General features: G+C 43.9%; 1 protein-coding gene across 1 annotated transcript in view; it reads right to left on the minus strand.

The window, feature by feature from the left end:
• The window catches only part of SCN8A (sodium voltage-gated channel alpha subunit 8), a 40,411-nt gene continuing 20,290 nt past the window's right edge, over positions 1-20,121 (minus strand). The window contains exons 15-24 of the mRNA XM_041477524.1: positions 19,683-19,800; positions 18,297-18,451; positions 16,748-16,921; positions 11,073-11,195; positions 7,409-7,693; positions 6,635-6,688; positions 6,168-6,305; positions 5,351-5,455; positions 4,191-4,461; positions 1-2,716 (exon numbers count right to left, since the gene is read on the minus strand). Coding sequence (XP_041333458.1) covers positions 1,569-2,716; positions 4,191-4,461; positions 5,351-5,455; positions 6,168-6,305; positions 6,635-6,688; positions 7,409-7,693; positions 11,073-11,195; positions 16,748-16,921; positions 18,297-18,451; positions 19,683-19,800 — 2,571 coding nt within the window. The 3' untranslated portion in view covers positions 1-1,568. The remainder of the gene's footprint in view (positions 2,717-4,190; positions 4,462-5,350; positions 5,456-6,167; positions 6,306-6,634; positions 6,689-7,408; positions 7,694-11,072; positions 11,196-16,747; positions 16,922-18,296; positions 18,452-19,682; positions 19,801-20,121) is intronic.

Below are 20,121 nucleotides of genomic sequence, written 5' to 3' on the forward strand. Positions count from 1 at the left end.
CCACCCTCCACCCCAGGACTGCTGTGGGCGAGCTCCCCAAATTCCCACCAGCAGAGGTGACGTGCTGCTTTTCCTTTTTCTATCATTTTTTATCTCTACCAAAAGAAGTGTCTGCGCCGCAGGACGGAGGCTGAAGGACAATTAATATTAATGCTAAATATTGCAGGATACAACTGACCTTGCTGGCTGGTTGAAGCCCTAGCTTTTGGATTTACAGTGACATGGATAACAAGCCATTCCCAGATTTATCCTCTCCCTTTTGGTGAGGTCCAGAGCAGCATTTTGGAATTTTGTTCTGTTTCAGTGTGCAAAAAAAAAAAAAAAAACCCATGGCTGTATGGAAAAGAAAGTTGTTCAACAGACACACACAACTCATTCACCTGCTTGTTCTCTTGGGGTTTTTTTTGGTGGTTTTTAGAGTTACACTGAGGTTTTGCTGGGGTTTTTTTGTTTTTTTTTTTTTAATTCTACTGGCAGGTTTATGGAAGATTCTCTGTGAACTGGGAGTACTGGTGCCGGGCAGGAGCATCACTAAGGTTTCTCTCCAAAATACAGTAGATACTCAGTGGAGTGCCTCAAATTTATGGCTTAACACACCTCTGTGGCCAGGTGAGCGCGTGTCCCCTGCTTGTGGTTCCTCATGCATGGTCCCTGGTCATGCCATCATGCAAAAAATCTGCAAAAATCTGCAAAAATCGTTTCTAGGCGTTAACGAGCACTTTTTGTTTTGTTTTTTTTTTTGGGGGGGGATCAGCCCGAGCTGGCTCCAGGCTGAAGGTACCCGACCACCCCATCTCCCAAACCAAGTAAAGCCCATGTAGAAAGTAGAATGCAAATAATAAATCTCAAATAAACTATGGTGACTCAGTGGGCTTAATGGGTGCTTTGTTTTGTTTTTTTCCTTTTTTTTTTTTTCTACTTGTTTTAACTCTTTTTTCCATTTTTTTTCCTCTTTTTTTTAATTTATTTTGCCGCTTAACTAAACGCAAATCTAGTTTTGCATGAGCAAACCCACTGACATTGTGACTTCTGGGTTTTCTTCTGAGAATAATCAACAAAATGGGAAAATAAAATCCATTTGGGGCTGCTTTGGAAAACACATGAATCCCAGCAGCGGGTTTTGTCTCTGTGTGTGTTTCTGTGTGTGTGTGTGTGGTTTATTTTGCTTGTTTGTCCTAAGTTGCATTGACTGATGTGGAACATGCAGTATCCACCTGCCCAAACAATAGAAAATCCTTTTTTTTTTTTTTTCCTTTTTTTTTTTTTTGTGTTTAAATGTTTGTTTACAGGGTCCTTTAAACAGGTGGTAGGTCACTGCTTTAGATGCAACGCTGTCACACAGTAAGCAGACTATGTTTGGTATAAGATCTTCAGGTAAGTGTCTCCACAGCTCTTCTGTATTGATATATTTCAGGAAGTTTGTAAACAATCTTTTTTTTTTTTTTTTGTGTTTTTTTTTTGTTTTGTTTTTCACTTGCAAATATTTGCAATTCGTACAATTCTACTAATTTTTTTTTTTTTGTTTTTGTTAACTTTTTTCCCTTTCTCTCTGCACGTGTGTGTGTGTCTCAACACTTGGCCACCCTGGCGTCTTTTTGTCTCTTTGCCTTTTCCCTCCTGCCCTCCTCCGCCCGCTGCTGTTTCTCCTTCTCGGGTTTGGTGACGCTGTCGTAGGAGGGCAGGGACGCCGTGGAGGGGGTGCCCTCCTTTTTCTCCCTGTTGGCTCCCCCGTTTTCCAGTTTGGTGGCGGCAGGCCTTCGGCTGGTGAAGCCCCGTCGTGCCAAACGAGCCCTGTACGCCCTCTGGATCACCACCGCCGACACCTCCTCCTGCTTGCGCCGCAGCGTGGTGGTGATGGGCTCGTAAGACACTTTGGAAGGGTTGGAAGCCACAAACCTCTCCTCCATCTGCTGTCTCAGGATATCCAGCTCCCCGCTGTCCCCCAGGACGCGTTTGGTGAAGGCAAACAGGATGTCCAAACAGTGGATCCTGTCCCCACTTACCATAGGCAGGTCCATGGCGATGAGTTCGATGGTGTTGGGCTTCGGCACGCGCAGGGGATGCTCCAGGGCGTCGGCGAAGTCCGCCAGCTTGCTGTACTCGATGAACTGCGTGGCGTCGGGGTCGAACTTCTCCCAGATCTCGTAGAAGGTCTCGAAGTCGTCCTCGCTGAGCGGGTCCGCGCTCTCCTCCGTCGCCACGCTGAAGTTCTCCAGGATGATGGCGATGTACATGTTGACCACGATCAGGAAGGAGATGATGATGTAGCTGACGAAGAAAAATATCCCCACCGAGGGGTTGCCGCAATCCCCCTTGAAGCCGCTGCCCGGGTGCTCCTTGTCCAGGTCGCAGTCTGGGGGCCGGTTCAGGATGGGCAGCAGGAGCCCGTCCCAGCCGGCCGACGTGGTGATCTGGAACAAGCAGATCATGCTGTTGCCAAAGGTCTCGAAGTTGAACATGTCGTCTATGCCGGCCTCGTGCTTGACGTAGGCGAAGTTGGACATGCCGAAGATGGAGTAGATGAACATGACGAGGAAGAGCAGGAGGCCGATGTTGAACAAGGCAGGCAGGGACATCATTAAGGCAAAGAGCAGCGTGCGGATCCCCTTGGCTCCCTTGATCAAGCGCAGGATGCGGCCGATGCGAGCCAGGCGGATGACTCGGAACAGGGTGGGCGACACGAAGTACTTCTCGATGATTTCAGCCAGGAACATCCCTAAAGGAGAGAGGCAACGGCTGTGACAGCGCAGATGCACAGGCTGCTGCTTCCTCTGATGGATGGGGCACACGGAATGCCGCGAGTGGATTTGCAGAGGGTGTCTGCCATGAAGGGTCTCACCTTCAGGCAGGTAAATCCTCCTGAGGGGCAGCTCTGATCTCTGCTCCCTGGGAGCAGTGAGGGGACAGCTGGAGCTGGGTCAAGGGAGGGATAATCAGGAAAAGATTCTTCTCCCAGAGGGTTTTTGGGCACTGAAAATGCTCCCCAGGGAATGGGCACGGCCCCGAGGCTGCCGGAGCAGGCGCCGCTCCCAGGGATGCCCAGGGTGGGGCTGATGGTGTCTGTGCAGGGCCAGGGGCTGGACTGGGTGATCTCTGTAGGTCCCTTCCAACTCAGGGCATTCCATAATTCTGTGGTTCTAGGTCTTAACTCAATGCTCTGGCTCCCAAAATGGAGAGGGGAAGAGGCTGGAAGCCACAGACCCCCCGACGTGGATAGGGAAGAGGTTCAGCTACAGAAGGACTCATCCCTCCTGCTCCAAGTTGTTTTTTGGAGGTGTCTGCTCCCAGTGCCTCACCCTGCCCTGGGAGCCATGGGACTCTGCTCTGAGGGTGCTAAAAGTGGGTGAGATCAACCTGATTTCAAGCAGCAGAAAAAACTGGGGTTGAATTTTAGGCTGCAGGATGCTCTGGTGGTTTCTCAGCGTGCCTTGTGCCCTGCCAAGCTTTACTCCCATTCACTTGTGAGGTTGTGCATATTTTGCAGATTAGATGCTAAAAACCTCAAAACCTGCTGGAGGAAACACGGATTTAACATTCAAACAAACTGCAAACAAGATGGCAAGTCCTGTGCTGTGGCAAGAAGCCCTGCAAGGCAATTTTCAGGGGTTACAGAGCATTAAAATATTCTGATGATTAAAATATTCTGAAACTTCAGTTTTTACAGACAGAGCAATTGTCAAGTGGTTTACCCCACACAACTGGAATGTCAGAACAGAGGGAAGGGGCATCAGTCAGGACTTCATAAATAAATTCAGATAAATTCTGCCACGGTGTCTCCCCAAGGCTCAAAGAGAACCCTGAAGTCCTGCTACCTACACATCCCTTTCAGAGACATGTTCTACCCTAAAAATGCCAAAACAGCCTGGCACTCAAACACCTCTAGGTGTGAAAGAGGTTTTACAGAGACTCCTGTGAGCCAGAGAGAAGTTTGATAAGAGTTTACCCCAAAAGAATTTCCTACCAAGGTCGTTGGCATAGAAACCAAGAAAAGGATAAATAAGAGAAATTCCAATGAGCACTTTGTTTGTCTCTCATGACCAATGAGTAAAGTGTACACTAAGAGTGTTGTAAGAGCGCATAAAAAGCACGCATGCTAAAACAAAAACGGGTTTGAAGCCTTCTGAAAATGCACTGTGCTGCTTTGTATCGCCCCTGCGTCAAGCACGAGCTCTGAGCGGTGTCCCACTTACCCACGATGGACAGAATCACAACCACGAAGTCAAAGATGTTCCACCCGATGGTGAAATAGTAGTGCCTCAAGGCAAACATCTTCAGCACGCACTCACAGGTGAAAAAGATGACAAACACAAAGTTGATCCAGTAGAGGATGTCCTCCATCTGCTTGCTCTGAGTGTCTGTCTCCACCATCATGGTCACCATGTTGAGGCAGATGAGCATCATGATGACGATGTCGAAGGCTTGCTGCGTGACGAAGTCGAAGACGGCTCCTTGGATGCGGTTCTGTGCAGCAGGAGGGGCAGGGAACCCGGCGTGAGCAACGGTTTGGGTTGGAAATGTCCTTCAGACGACCCCATCCCACCCCCTGCCCTGTCCCAGGATGCTCCCAGGGGCACCCACAGCTTCTCTGGACAACCCATGCCAAGCTTCACCACCCTCACAGGGAGGAATTTCCTCCTGATTTACCACCAGTCAACAAATCATTTCACCACTGGTGGAAAGAGGGACAAGGACCTGGTTTTGTCAGTTCTGAGCAAAGCTTTCAAGGCAGACCCCGTCCACGAGGCAGTCTGCTGAGGACAAAAGCAGGAAAATGCCATGATTTATACCCCAACGTGCCACTCCACCCCTCCTAGCAGCACATCTTGCTCTCTGCTGAGCCTCTGCAGCCACAGCTGGGGAAAGCAGCCAGATCCTGGCACCTGCAGGAGAACCCAACACCTCCGGTGTCCTGGCACCACCACAGCCCCAGGAGCAGGATGCTTTATCCACACAGCCCCTAAGGGACTCAACCCAGCCCCCTTTTTGGCTTTCTGAGGGATCCAAAGCCTTTCAGGAACCGGGGGAATGAGCTCAGCTCTCCATCAGCAAAGCCCCCAAGGCCGGGTGATTGCCAAAGCTTCTCCTGGGAGTGCCACGAGGCTCCTGCTCCACATCTAAGGCCTCTCACCCAGGTGAAGTTTTGGGATTATTTTCCTGATTCAGGTGATGAACTGATTAACACCAAGCCCAGCACAAGTGTTTTAACCTTTGCAGGTGACACCTGAGCTACAGTGACAAGACCAGGGTGATGAGGGTCCAACATGAGTGAGAACAAGGGATGCTTTTGGAGAAAAAGCTCCTTTGCAATCCACTCCACAGGTTTACCCTGAGCTCCCTCCAATGTACTCACCAGAGGTCGGGGAATGGGTTTTTGAGGCTTCTTTGAGCCCAGTTTTTTCATGGCGTTGTAGTACTTCTTTTGTTCTTCTGTCATGAAAATATCTTGACCTCCAAAGTAAAGAGGCAAAAGGAAAACTGGTTACAATCAGAAGCAGAAGGGAAAGGAGTAAACCCCAGCTCAGGTGAGACCTGTCAGGTGAGAGGCTGGTGGCAGCTACTTCAGCCAGAAATAAGTCACACTAACACCCAGGGTGCACTGATCTTAATGAAAAATTATTTGTTTTTCCTATAAATGAGATTTCTAGGAAATGAAAATTACCTGTAAATTGAAATGTATCGGTTTCATTGCACTGCCTCCTTCCCCAGCCCTCTCTCCCCTCTGTGGTGAGCAGCTGTGAGGGCATCTCCAGGAGCTGCACCATGCAAATCCATCCCAAATTAGAGCTCCAGCCCCTCAGTTTGGGGTATTCATGGTAGAAACCCAAACTCACAACTTTTTTTTTTGAGGAGAAGCAGGATATGAGACAGAGACAGAAGGAGAGGCAAGGAAGACATCTTGCTTCCAGTTTGTATTTTAGTCAAGGCATAAAAAAACCCCAAAATGCATGAAAATCTAGAGAAAACGTTTAATCTGGCTGTAGTTTAAATCAAGCCTTGGGCTGCACCTTGTGCTCAGCCACTCCTGTGAGGCACCAAGAGGCCCACAGCTCTAAAAAAGGAGCTTTGTGCCCCAAAATGACTTTATTTTGCAGAGAAAGCCACCAGCCTGAAGAGCCAACAGTCCTGGAACAGGTCTGAGCTGGAATCAGCAAACACAGATCACTTATCTTTTTCTTTTGCTGATTGAAGTTGTCGATGATGACACCAATGAACAAGTTCAGGGTGAAAAAGGAGCCAAAGATGATGAAGATAACAAAATAAATGTACATGTAGATGTTGTCCTCGTACTTGGGCTGCTCTTCTTGCTGAAGGGGAGATAAGAAAAACAACAAAGAACATTTCAAAGACATCATACAGACACAGGCAAAATGAGATTGGTTGTGTTTCCAAACCATCAAAGATCAAAAATCAGTTGGAGTAGAACAAAAAAAAAAAACCCAAAATAAAAACAACCAGAAGAACCTGCCCTTTTTGGGATTTTCTTCAGCATCTTTTAACTCACCAGACCCCAGAGCAAAGGAAACAATCCCAGTGTGAAATACTTGCTACAAACACAATTCTGCAACTTTTACTCTTGATTTTAGCAAAGCAAAAGAGCAGACAGAAATAAGGGGAGGGGGGTTTTGCAGGTTACCTTTCTGGAATCTACAGCTGCATACATGATGTCCATCCAGCCCTTGAATGTAGCCTGGCAGAGAAAACACAGAGACAGAATTCACCCAAAAAACAAGAATTACACCAGCTCTGCCAGGGACTCCCTGGCACTCTTGATGGCCCTGGATAATGAACTTTAATATTATTTCAATGTGTCTCTTTTCATTTCATCTAAATTACAGAAATCAAGCTCAAGGAGTTGAACCTCAGGAGGTTCAACCAGGCTGAGGGTGACTGGGGGACTTGGGGCCCCTTGAGACCCGTAAATGAGGAAAGAGAAGAAATATAAAATGGCAAATTCATCCCAGCCCCAACCCCAGTGAATGCTGGATTTCAGAGAGAGGGAAGCACATGAAATGCACCAGGAGCATTTTGCATTTCCAGCCCCTCAGGTTGGGGTGGTTCAGGGGGGGACACAGCTCCAGGCCTCAGTTTGGGGTATTTCAGAGCTCCATCCCATCACTTTGGGCTATTTTAGAGCTCCATCCCATCACTCTGGGGTATTTTAGAGCTCCATCCCCTCACTTTGGGCTATTTTAGAGCTCCATCCCCTCACTTTGGGGTATTTTAGAGCTCCATCCCATCACTTTGGGCTATTTTAGAGCTCCATCCCATCACTTTGGGGTATTTTAGAGCTCCATCCCATCACTTTGGGCTATTTTAGAGTTCCATCCCATCACTTTGGGGTATTTTAGAGCTCCATCCCCTCACTTTGGGCTATTTTAAAGGGACAATGGTAGAAACCCAAACTCACAACTTGCAGCAGAGCCAGATATCCTGCCCCAACGTTGTCAAAGTTAATTTTCACATTCTTCCACCGGATCTCCGTGGAGTTGGGTGGCATCAGAGCCTCGCAGTCCGTCTTGTTGTTAACAACATCTATCTCAAAGCGATGCTCAGCTGTTTCATTAAAGCAGTAATGATATTTCCCGGCAAACAGGTTAACCCCCATAATGCTGAAAATCAGCCAGAAGATAAGGCAGACCAACAAGACATTCATAATGGAAGGGATAGCGCCAACCAAGGCATTGACAACCACCTGTGTTGGAAGGGGTGGGAAAAAGTTTCAGTATAAAACACGAGGCAGGAGACAGCAAGCAAAAGTACAGCTGTTTTTGGGGGGGAATGGGGGAGGCCACTGGCATGTCCATGCAGAAGCTGGCAGTGAATTTGTTGCAAGCTTCAAATTCTGTGTCAAAGGCAGCTGGGGAAGCTGTGTTTTCAAAATATGGGTTTGTAGTATGGTTATTATAATGTGTATTATAATGTAATTATATGATATTATGGTATAGTATAGTACAGTAGATTGTATATATTATATATTATAAATTATAAATTATACTATATTGTATATTGTATATATTATATAATATATACCTATTATTTAATATCTATATATTTCAAAATCATTTCTCTTCTCAAGCCCCGTTGTTGGATTTATGGAGTCTGGACCCTCTGTTCTTCAACAAAACAATTATTTTCTGCGATTTTAATTGCCCAAAGGCAGAGGGAGGCTCAGACCGTTGTGACAAAGGCTCCTGATGGAATTTTCCGAGAGCCAAGTGCGAGGACACTTCAGCTCGTGGATCCCAGGGGTTTTCTCAGCCAGTGGCCCCTCCAGCCATTCCCCACGTCCAAACAAGGCTGTTTTCTCTCAGGGCCTGGTCCTGCTCCCTGCGGTGGGCTCAGGACCAAGCCCAGCATCACTGTGGTCACACTAAAGCACGGACTAACACCCGGATCATACTGTGCACTAAGCAAGGCCAGTCGTGTAGTCCCAGGCAGAGAGCTGAGCATGCAGCCTGGCAGGCTCACCGGCACACAAAAGCCACGTTCCCTCCTCCAAAGGGCAGCAAAAGCTCAGGAACCAGGATGGGTTTTGTCACAGCTCATCTCTTCCTAATTTTAGCCCTTGGCGGTTTTTGGGAGCACCGTGTCCCTGAGCATCCCCGGCCAACACACGGCCAATGTAAGCTTTTAATAGAGGCAGGTCAGCAGGATATTAAATCTTTTATTATGATCTCCTAATTTAGATTCCTTTAATAGATGAACATCATCTGAACTATCTGCCTTGGTTTGTAACTCAAACCACACACGGGGAGTTGGGAGGCCCCAGGGGTGGAACACTGGCCACAGCTTGTCCTGGTCCTTCTCCTCCCCTGGCTGGAAGCCACCACCACCAGCCACGGCCACCACAGCACCTCGTGGCCAGCAGGGACTGAGCCTGGAGGTCTGGGCTGCTGGGAGGTGTCCCAGGGGTGGGACTGGCTGGGTTTTAAGGGCCTTCCCAACCCAAACCAGTCTGAGATAGAGGAGTGAAGGAAAATCGAAGGCCACAGTAGGACAGATGGTGAACCTTCTGTTCCAGGTGGTAAATGATGTCAGGAATTCATCCCTGCACCCGGGAAGGCACAGGTGAGAGCCCCAAAAGGCTGCAGGTGGATGCCTTTGCTCTCACTCTCTCTTCATCCCAACAGGATGCTCAGCTGCTGGACCAGCAGCACTTTTTGGATCACAACCTCCTACGAATACATTGATTTATCCCAGCTACCACGTGAAGCAAAAAAAGGGTACTGTCCTCCTGAAAGATGGTCATTTATGGCTCATTAAATCCATAATTGGAGCTTTCCAAAAGGAGGGAAAGGAGGAACATGGCTTTTGTGTGCAGACTGACAAGAACACATGCACGTCCCACAGCATCACTACCAAACTCCCTGACCGAGCTCAGAGCAGAGCAAGCTCCTGGAAATGCAGATTGCTATGGAGGAGAGAAAAGCAAAGAACTACAGTTCCAGTCTCCTTTGCAAAGGCATGTCAGATCTCTGAAATTGGTCTGGTGGCATGGGGCAGTGACACTTGTCTCCAAAACAAAGATAATTGGGTCTAGGGAGCTGACGGGGCTGCAGTCGTAACTATCAATTTCCCCGTGGTGAAAATCCCCCACTCGAAGCATGAGAATTTCCTGATTGTACATCAGAAATCTTCTCCCTGGCATGGTTTAAAACCAGCTTTTAGTTTCTCCAGGTTTAGAGCTAGGCCTGTTCTTTGTGATCAAACTTCTGGGTGGGACCCAAACCCAGCCCAGCAAAAGCTCCACCTTTGCGTGAATGGAAATTTTTCTTCCTTTGTGCCTCTGCTGTGGATTCAAATCTACAATTAAATTCATGACACAAAGAAATAACAGCAGGAGAAGGTCTTAGAGAGGAAACACCTTCTTTGGATTTGGAGCTCAGGTATTTCTGTTACTTCCCAGGGAGTCTGAGGAGCCCTCCTTAGCTCTCTGCTCCTCTTGGGCTGGATTTTGGGATCAGTTAATCTGCAAAGATCAGGATGATCCAGGTGCAATTGCTCCAGAAAGATGCAGGTGGAATTGCTCCACTCAGACCCTGAAGTAAAACTGTGACTGCTATTCCCTTCCCTTATTATTTAAAATACATTATTTTCTCTCTGGTTATGAGCTAAATGGGATTTAGCACAAAACCCCACATTCTTGTTCTAAGAGCACCAGGGAAATCCATTGATATAAAAAACCCTTTATTTCGTTTTTTTACTACACTTTTTTTTTTTTTTGCATGTTCTTAGGAGACTCTTTCAATCCCAAATGGGGAAAAAAAAAAGAAAGCACCAAAATGCCAGAATACTACTGGCAAAGCAGCCAGACACTGCAATAATTGAAACACCCAAGGGAGTGGTGCCAATTCAAGCTTCTTAAGTTCAATGCTTTGCTTGTGCTTTGTTCTGGTTCCACAGTGACAGGACAGGGACCAAAAAAGCATGGAAAAAAAAGGAAAGGGGACAGAAAGGAAAAGCTTCACTACCAGACAAGGCTGCCAGTCACCACCAGACTGGACTGAGAACAACAAGGTGCAACAAGAGGAATGAAACCAAAGTTTTCAAAGAGCTGAGCTCCCCCCAGTCCCTTCCTGCAGTGACCCACGAGAGGCAGCAGCCTTTCCCCCCCTTTTTTTTTTTTAAAAACCCCCTCTCAGACAGAATCTTTCAATCCAATTCCACCAAGAGCCAACACCTGCAGACCCTGAGGGTGGTTCCAATTCTGCTTCTTTGCACCTGGTGATTCTCCCTAGGTAAAAAAAAAAGTTACAGCTGAGAAGCCCCTCGGATGCTCGAGGTCAAAGCCAGGCCAAATGAGAACAGCCAAGTGTCAACATCGGCTACAAATGGGTGGTTTGGGCCAGTAATTAATGTAATGAGGCAGCTGATGCATCTCCCTTCGTTAGAGGGGAGGGTGCAGCGGTGGGCAGGGTGAGGGTACATCCACGTAGAGGTGATCAAGTCAGCAGCTGCATCATGATTCTGTTTGGAATTTTCTTTCCACCGGTTTTGATCAGTTCTAGCATGCTTTTAAAATAAAATGCTCCACGGGCATGCAGAAGGATCAGCTGCTAATGGCATCTTACCCTCATCCCCTCAAATCGGGACAACGCTCTTAAAGGCCTCAAGGCTCTTAGTGTCCTAAGGGATTTTATGGCACCTAGTTCCGAGTAGCCCAGGGCATTAGCTATAAGGCTGACTAAAGAGACCTACACAGAAAATAGAAAAAAAATAGAAAAAGAAACCAGAAAAAAAAAAAAAAAACGGAAAAAAAAAAAAAAACCCAAAAAAAAAAAAAAAAGGAAATGAAAAAAAAAAAAAAGAAACAAGAAAAAAAAAAAAAAACCCAAAAAAAAAAAAAAAAGGAAATGAAAAAAAAAAAAAAGAAACAAGAAAAAAAAAAAAAAACCCAAAAAAAAAAAAAAAAGGAAATGAAAAAAAAAAAAAAGAAACAAGAAAAAAAAAAAAAAACCCAAAAAAAAAAAAAAAAGGAAATGAAAAAAAAAAAAAAGAAACAAGAAAAAAAAAAAAAAACCCAAAAAAAAAAAAAAAAGGAAATGAAAAAAAAAAAAAAGAAACAAGAAAAAAAAAAAAAAACCCAAAAAAAAAAAAAAAAGGAAATGAAAAAAAAAAAAAAGAAACAAGAAAAAAAAAAAAAAACCCAAAAAAAAAAAAAAAAGGAAATGAAAAAAAAAAAAAAGAAACAAGAAAAAAAAAAAAAAACCCAAAAAAAAAAAAAAAAGGAAATGAAAAAAAAAAAAAAGAAACAAGAAAAAAAAAAAAAAACCCAAAAAAAAAAAAAAAAGGAAATGAAAAAAAAAAAAAAGAAACAAGAAAAAAAAAAAAAAACCCAAAAAAAAAAAAAAAAGGAAATGAAAAAAAAAAAAAAGAAACAAGAAAAAAAAAAAAAAACCCAAAAAAAAAAAAAAAAGGAAATGAAAAAAAAAAAAAAGAAACAAGAAAAAAAAAAAAAAACCCAAAAAAAAAAAAAAAAGGTTCCAGACTGTTAGATTGGATCCCCTAGCCCTGATTGCCCAGCCCAGGAGCCACCTGGGCCGCCCCAAATACCGAAGCCATGACACCAGCTGCCTACTTCACTTGACTGAACCGACCTGGAAGGAAATAATGCAGTTGAGAAAAGACCAGGAGGGGAGAGAGATCAGTGAGAGAGAGAGAGAAAGGCAGAGACACACACGGAGAGGGGCTGTTGGAAGGAAGAGCCCAAACGATGACAAAAACCTTACCCTCGCCCTTTACCGGCTGCAGGGATCCCGGCGGCGCCCATGAAATTTAAGCCAGACAAATGTTAAAGGTACCTATGAGAAAGAATACAGATAAATACACACACTGCACACCTGGGCCGAGCTCTCCAGCACTCTGGGGGTTGCTGAGCTTCACCCCAGCTCCTCCTGCCTCATCGCCACAGCGTGGAGGAGATTTTCAACCAAATTGGTTGAAGGCGTTCGGAAAAGATGAAATGAATAATTTCAACTTTTTTTTTTTTTGAATGGTTGAAATTTTTAAAATGTGATAGTTTTCAACCAAATTGGTTTAAAATGCAGGATTTTTCTCTCTGGTTATGAGATGGTTTTCTCTCTGGTTATGAGCTAAATGGGATTTAGCACAAAACCCCACATTCTTGTTCTAGGAGCACCAGGGAAATCCATAGATACAAAATATCCTTTATTTCGTTTTTTTACTGCACAATTTTTTTTTTTGCATGTTCTTAGGAGACTCTTTCAATCCCGAATGGGGAAAAAAAAAAAGGCACCAAAATGCCAGAATATTAGTGGCAAAGCAGCCAGACACTGCAATAATTAAAACACCCAAGGCAGTGGTGCCAGTACCAATCCAAACTTGTCAAGTTCGACGCTTTGCTTGTGCTTTTTAAACCGAATTTCCAGGAAATTTGGTTTTAAACCAATTTTGGGCTGCTGAGGAGTGGCAGGATATCACTACCAGGCTAGAGAAACTTCCTTAAATGCCTCCCATGCAGAACCAGGACGCTGGCACACAAACCAGCTCTTTTTTCTGCCTGCTCTGACAGTGATCCTGTTTTAGAGCTGCTCAAATTCCTGTGCTGAGCTACAGCATTTCTGACCCCTTTTCCAAGGTTTTTCCAACCAGCCCAGTACATCCCAGGGTTTCACCACACGCTCTTGTGGCTGCTGAGGTTGAGACTGGGGGAAAAACCAGGAAAAATCAGCAAAAACGGGGGTGGGATGGGGGGAAATGGGATAAAACAGGATTGGGATGAGGGAAAATGGTCCCCCACGCCTGGGGGTTCCCAGGAATTGCTTTTCCCAAGGTTTTTTCCACATCCCAAAACCAGAATTTCCAGTTTTCCCAATTTTTCTCCCAACCCCAGCTCCAGAATCCTCCATTTTCCTCCATTCCAGGTGTTTTCTCCCTTTTTCCCCACCTCAATCCTGTTTTCCTCCCATTTTTCCCAATCCCAGCTCTATTTCTCCCTGTTTTCCCTCATCCCAATCCTGTTTTATCCCATTCCCTGTTTTCCCTCATCCCAATCCTGTTCTATCCCATTTCCCTGTTTTCCCTCATCCCAATCCTGTTTTATCCCATTTCTCCCCGTTTTCCCTCATCCCAATCCTGTTCTATCCCATTCCCCCCATCCCATTTCCAACATTTTTCCCCCAATCCCAACCTCAGCAGCCACAGGGAAGGACTGGGCTGTGCTGGGTTATACTGGGCAAGCTGCTGAGCAGCCTGGACTCAGATCCAAGCTCTAAATCCGAATTTTCAGAGATCCTTAAACCCACCAAGTCCAGACACAACTTGGCCATGTGTAAACACTTACAGCAGCTGCCACTATTTGCTTTTTTGCTACAATTTTTCCCTTTTTTTGGCCACATTTTCCCCATTTTTTGCTACCATTTCCCCATTTTTTTGCTATATTTCCCCCATTTTTTTTGCTACCATTTTCCCCATTTTTGCTACCATTTTTTCCCTTTCTTTGCTACCATTTTCCCTCTTTTTGCTGTATTTTTCCCATTTTTCTCCACCATTTTTCTCCACCATTTTTCTCTACCATCACACTTCAGACAGATAAGAAAGAAACATGAATCCTTTTTAAGGAAAAAAAAAAATAAAGACATCCATGTACAGCAACAAACAAAAAAAACACAGGAGCTCCTCCTGGAACAGGTGGGGTTTCAGGTGAATTTTCAGGATAGGACACTTCCTATGTATCATTTTTTAATAGAAAATATATTAGATTAATAATTAGAATTAATAGAATTAATTAGAAGGATGATTTTTATCCCACATGTATTTCTGGGAAATATCAAATCCGGATTTTAAATGCATAAATGTGTGGGAAAATTGAGATTTTATCTTATTTGGGCACGTGGCTGATGTGTTTTCTCCACCTTCATATGAAAATCCCCTGTCCACAGCAGGGCACTTGGAATGAAATTATTTTAAGGTTCCTTCCAACTCAAACCATTCCAGGATTCTGTGGAATCTTCCCCAAAAATAAGTGGTTTTTCCACCCTATTTTAAAATCCCACTACTCTGAACCACGCCAGGGCTGCCCCAAAGGTTCCAACAAAGCTTTTGTGAGGCAAAACCAGCTCAGCCAGGGCAACGCCGGTCTGTTAAAATCCTAAATATAAATAGAATTAAACACAAAATCCCGACGGTTTTTGAGACGTGGTCTATTTAAATACCACTGGAAATGTCACACTGGAAGTGTCCCATCCCTGGAAATGCCCCTGGATCCCTGGAAGTCCAGGCCAGGTTGGACAGGAACAACCTGGGATGGTTGAAGGTGTCCCTGCCGTGGCAGGGGTGGCACTGGATGAGCTTTGAGATCCCTTTCCAGCCCAAACCATGATGCCACCAACAAAGAATTCTCATTTTTGGAGCTTTTTCCCCCGCGCCAGAAAAGGCTGTTTGGAGCTTTTAATAAATAATCTTTGAGGATTATTCCCTGAGGACATTCCAACAGAAGACACAGCAGGCACCGAGGTCGGACAAAGGGAATTCCCAGATTGACTGAAAAGCAGAATCCTTCATTATTACCCAGTAAAAGTCTTCACAAACACACCCGGGAAGCTTTGGGGATGAGGGGGATTGGACAATGCTATAGCAACCTGCAAAACAACATCCAAGAGTGTTGTTAGGATGCAAAGGCTCATTCCCTGCCGCCCTGGCTCGCTCCAGCCCCTTCCACGACACGCCGCAAAATTTGGGTTAAAAAAACGTGATCCAACAGATACAGGACACCAAGCATTGCTGAGGGCTGTTTTGGCATCTCAAAGTCACATTTCGGGTGTTTTACTCAGAGAAAAATGTGCAATTCTTCTGTGAAACCAAGGGAAAATGGGAGTTTTAAAATTCCTAAAGCCCTGGGAATTCCAAACCCTTCTGCACTCGTTCCCTCTCTGTTCCCTTCCTGCCTGGGAAGCTCCTGATCTTTACTCCACTCCCAGATACATGGGAAGGAAATTAAACTTGAACCACATCTGCCCATTAAACTGGAATTAAACTGGAATTAAATTGGAATTAAATTGGAATTAAACTCGTACTTTGACTTCAGGCGGTGAGAGAGATCCAGAAAATAAATGTATTTATTGATTTATTTCAAAATCGAAATTTATTTATTTAAAATTTGTTTTCTGTCAGGAAATAAAACCTAAAATGTGCAGGTTGTGTCCAAGGAAAGGTGTTGAGGGGATCGGAGAGGATTTTTTTAAAAAATTGAAATTTAAAATTTCAATTTTCCTACAGGAAACAGAGTTTGAGTCACTTCTGCCCCTGAATTCCAAGCATAGTTCCTTCCACCTACTCAGGAATATTTCCAGAGTGATAATGGTGCTGAACAGCAACTGAATCATACACAGAGTGTTCCAAAGGAAAAGCTTGGAAAAACTGGGAATTCTTTTTTAACACACTTGCTCTTGGGGCAGTCACTAGAGCCACTGAATCCCAGATGGATGTGATGAAACACTTTAAAAGGATCCAAGCACTTGGGATTCTAAATTTCCTGGTTCTGAAATTTCCAATTGAATTGCAGTTTTCTACCACTTTGGACAGCATAAATTCATTTATTTTAAATTCCCTCGCTGTGCTTCAGAGCCAAATTTATTGTTAAAACTTCTCTCTATTGTCTTTTGTTTTTCTTCTAATCCTACAATTTATTCATTTCTTCATTTCTCAGATTCATCCTCCCTCCCAAGATGTTCTGCAGGGGGTTCCAGGGGGGATCTGCCCCTCACTCTACACTGCTCTGAGCTCTTTGCTTGATGTGATCCTGCTTTTTCTTTCCTGTCTCTTTTGGGCAGAAGATGGAAAATGCTGAACCTGATCGTGCACACTGAGCTTTCCAAAGCTGAGATTCTCACAAATCCAGCGTGCAGAAGTGGGGTGGTGGGACGAGGAGGTTCTGCTGCCTCATCACCCCCTCACCATGAATAATGCAAGGAAATGATTACAGAGAATGTAACTCCCAGAAACATCCCCAAGGAATTCCACATCTGCACAGCTTTCCCGCTGGCGACACCTCCAAACACAGCCAGGTCTCCTAAAAATTCCATTTTCAGCACAGAAAAAAAAAAGAGCCAAGGGCTGGAAAAATCCTCCTTGGTCCCTGCAGGGCAGAAATCCCACAACTGCACAGAGGGCTGAAGGGTTTTCTCCTTCACTTGGGAACTCTCAGCTATTGGGATTGTTAAATCTGTGACCCCCAGGAGTGAGGAGGAAACACCCCAAGCAGAAGGAAGGAGGAGAGGATACATACAGCCACGATGAGGAAATCCAGCCAGCACCAGGCGTTGGTGAAGAACTTGACAAATCCATAGGCACACCACTTCAGCAGCATCTCCAGGATGAAAATGTAGGTGAAGACCTTGTCCGCGTACTCCAGGATGGTCCTGATGGTCTTCCTCTGCTCAATGTAAATATCCTCAAAAGCCTGGGAAATCACAGGTGCACGTGTCACGAGATGGGGTTTATTGCACAGCTCAGGAGCTTCAAATGACACTGAGGTGGGTTCAGTGGACAGTTATAGGTGAGTTAAATATATATAAATATACATATAAATATATATATATGACACTGAGGTGAGTTCAATGTACAGTTATAGATGAGTTAAATATATATAAATATACATATAAATATATATATATGACACTGAGGTGAGTTCAATGTACAGTTATAGATGAGTTAAATATATATAAATATACATATAAATATATATATATGACACTGAGGTGAGTTCAATGTACAGTTATAGATGAGTTAAATATATATAAATATACATATAAATATATATATATGACACTGAGGTGAGTTCAATGTACAGTTATAGATGAGTTAAATATATATAAATATACATATAAATATATATATATGACACTGAGGTGAGTTCAATGTACAGTTATAGATGAGTTAAATATATATAAATATACATATAAATATATATATATGACACTGAGGTGAGTTCAATGTACAGTTATAGATGAGTTAAATATATATAAATATACATATAAATATATATATATGACACTGAGGTGAGTTCAATGTACAGTTATAGATGAGTTAAATATATATAAATATACATATAAATATATATATATGACACTGAGGTGAGTTCAATGTACAGTTATAGATGAGTTAAATATATATAAATATACATATAAATATATATATATGACACTGAGGTGAGTTCAATGTACAGTTATAGATGAGTTAAATATATATAAATATACATATAAATATATATATATGACACTGAGGTGAGTTCAATGTACAGTTATAGATGAGTTAAATATATATAAATATACATATAAATATATATATATGACACTGAGGTGAGTTCAATGTACAGTTATAGATGAGTTAAATATATATAAAAATATATATATATAAAGTACATAGATAGACAGATATAGATAAATACATAAAAATACACATATTTTATTTATATATATAAATCAAACACAGAAAATTTTGTTCCAGTCACAGGTTGGACTTTGTGGTGTTGGAGAGCTTTTCCAGCCTCAGTGATTCTGGGATTTTCTGACCCTGTGAAATCACACATAGATACAGACTTTTTCCCAGATCCTCACATTTCTAGTCAATCTAGGATCAGAACCCAGATTTGAAGGCTTTGCTCTTAATTTAAACTAAACAAAAAACACTAATAAGAGCTTGTGCTGTTTTCCAGGGAGGAATTCCCACAGTTTGCTTTTCCCCAAAACTTCCTGTATACAATCAGATGTCCCCAAGCCCAAAACCTCTGAACTTTGGGGTTTTACTTTCTTTTTTTTCTTTTTAATTTTACTCACCAGAGCCCCACTGCTCAGGAGGATCATAAAGATGATGAAAGTCTCAAACCAATTGTGCTCCACAATTAGGAAACAAGTTTTCCTCAAGGTCCACCACGACTTTCCCAGCCCCTCCTCAATATTGACCTGACAACACTTGCAGCGCTGCATACAGCCTGGAACAGGGACAGCACACACTTTCACTCAGGAAATTTAAGGATTTAAGGTAAAAACATTCAATTCTCACTGTCTAGAAGCAGTTTGGGCGTCACCAATATGAACCAGGCTTGGGTGAGTTTTAACGCGAGTTAAAATTTTTGTGCTCTTGAGGATTTTAGGGTTTTTTTGCCACTTCTGTGCCTGGGCACCAGAACTGACATCAATTTGGGAACAGATCAGCTCGTTCTATTTGGTGAGGTCCATGCTCTTGAGGAGACAAGTGGAAAACTTGATGATAAAATAACCTTGAACCATTTAAAGCATCTTTGCCTTGGGAATTCCTGTAACGGATCGGCTCTCGGAAGACATTGAGGCCAGCCACAGGAAAGGAAAAGTACTCTGCTTCTGAGTACTTAAGGCATCAGCTGCACAAAAATCATGTTGTTCTACTACAGGTCATCTCTGATTCTTTAGAAATTCCCCCTCTGAGGGTGGGCAGGCTCTGGCACAGGGTGCCCAGAGAAGCTGGGGCTGCCCCTGGATCCCTGGAAGTGCCCAAGGCCAGGTTGGATGGGACTTGGGGTAAGCTGGGATGGTGGGAAATGTCCCTGCCATAGCAGGGAGTAAATTTGGAGAAGTTTAAGGTCCCTTCCTACATAAACTATTGAGTGATTCTATGATCTACATCCTAGCAGTGGCAGCTGCATCTCTGAGAGCTTCACTTTGCAAATTCCTCTGAATCAGTGCACCAGCATCCAAGAAGGGCCTCGAGCTAAGCTGAGCCCAGCCCTGAGAGCCAAGCTGAGCCCAGCCCTGAGAGCTAAGCTGAGCCCAGCCCTTATCCAGGCTTGTGGAAGAGGTTTTACAGTGACTTCTGTGAGCCAGAGAGAAGTTTGATAACAGGATCCACGTTTACCCCTGAAAGAATTTCCCAGCAAGGTCACTGACGTAGAAACCAAGAAAGAAAAGGATAAACAAGAGAAATAAATCTGCAGCTGCCTATTCCAATGAGCACTTTGTTTGTATCTCATGACCAACGAGTAAAGTGTAAACTCAGGGGTTTTTTAAGAACGTGCAAAAAGCATGCCTGCTATGATAAACACAGTTTGAAGCCTTCTGAAAATGGAGTGTGTTGCTTTGTTCTGCCTCTGTCTCAACTACGACACAGGCTGACCTACCCCTGAGCTGAGCTCACCCAGACTGCCCCCCAGAACATCCCCAGAGCCTCTTCCTTCGCTGCCTTCTCACCTTCAGTGAAACAGGCGTCGGGGTCCAGGTACTCCTCCGGTGCCTCCACGGGCACCTCCTCCACCTCAGGCTTTATATCGATGGTGCTGCCCTCAGAGGAGCTGGTCTCGTCGAGTTTCTGCAGCACAATCAATACCAAAAACCCAATCAATATCAAATACCAATCCCAAAAAACACCACATTTCGTGATAACTCAGCTGTTTGTTCGCTTTTATCACTGCCATGAAAGCTGTTTCCTCACTTTAGTCACTGAGATCCTGACCCAGCTTGTGTCTCATGTTAACAGGACAGGCAGGATGAAATAGTTCCATTATGAAAGGTGTCCCTCTCCATGGAGGGGTTGGAACTAGATGATCTTTAAGTTCCTTTCAACCCAGGCCATTCTATGATTATATATATTTGACTGTGATTATATATGTATTTTATATGTAGATTTGTA

Source organism: Pyrgilauda ruficollis, unplaced genomic scaffold (genome assembly GCF_017590135.1).
Source record: "Pyrgilauda ruficollis isolate IOZ18807 unplaced genomic scaffold, ASM1759013v1 scaffold400, whole genome shotgun sequence".
In the NCBI taxonomy this organism is placed as follows: Eukaryota; Metazoa; Chordata; class Aves; order Passeriformes; family Passeridae; genus Pyrgilauda; species Pyrgilauda ruficollis.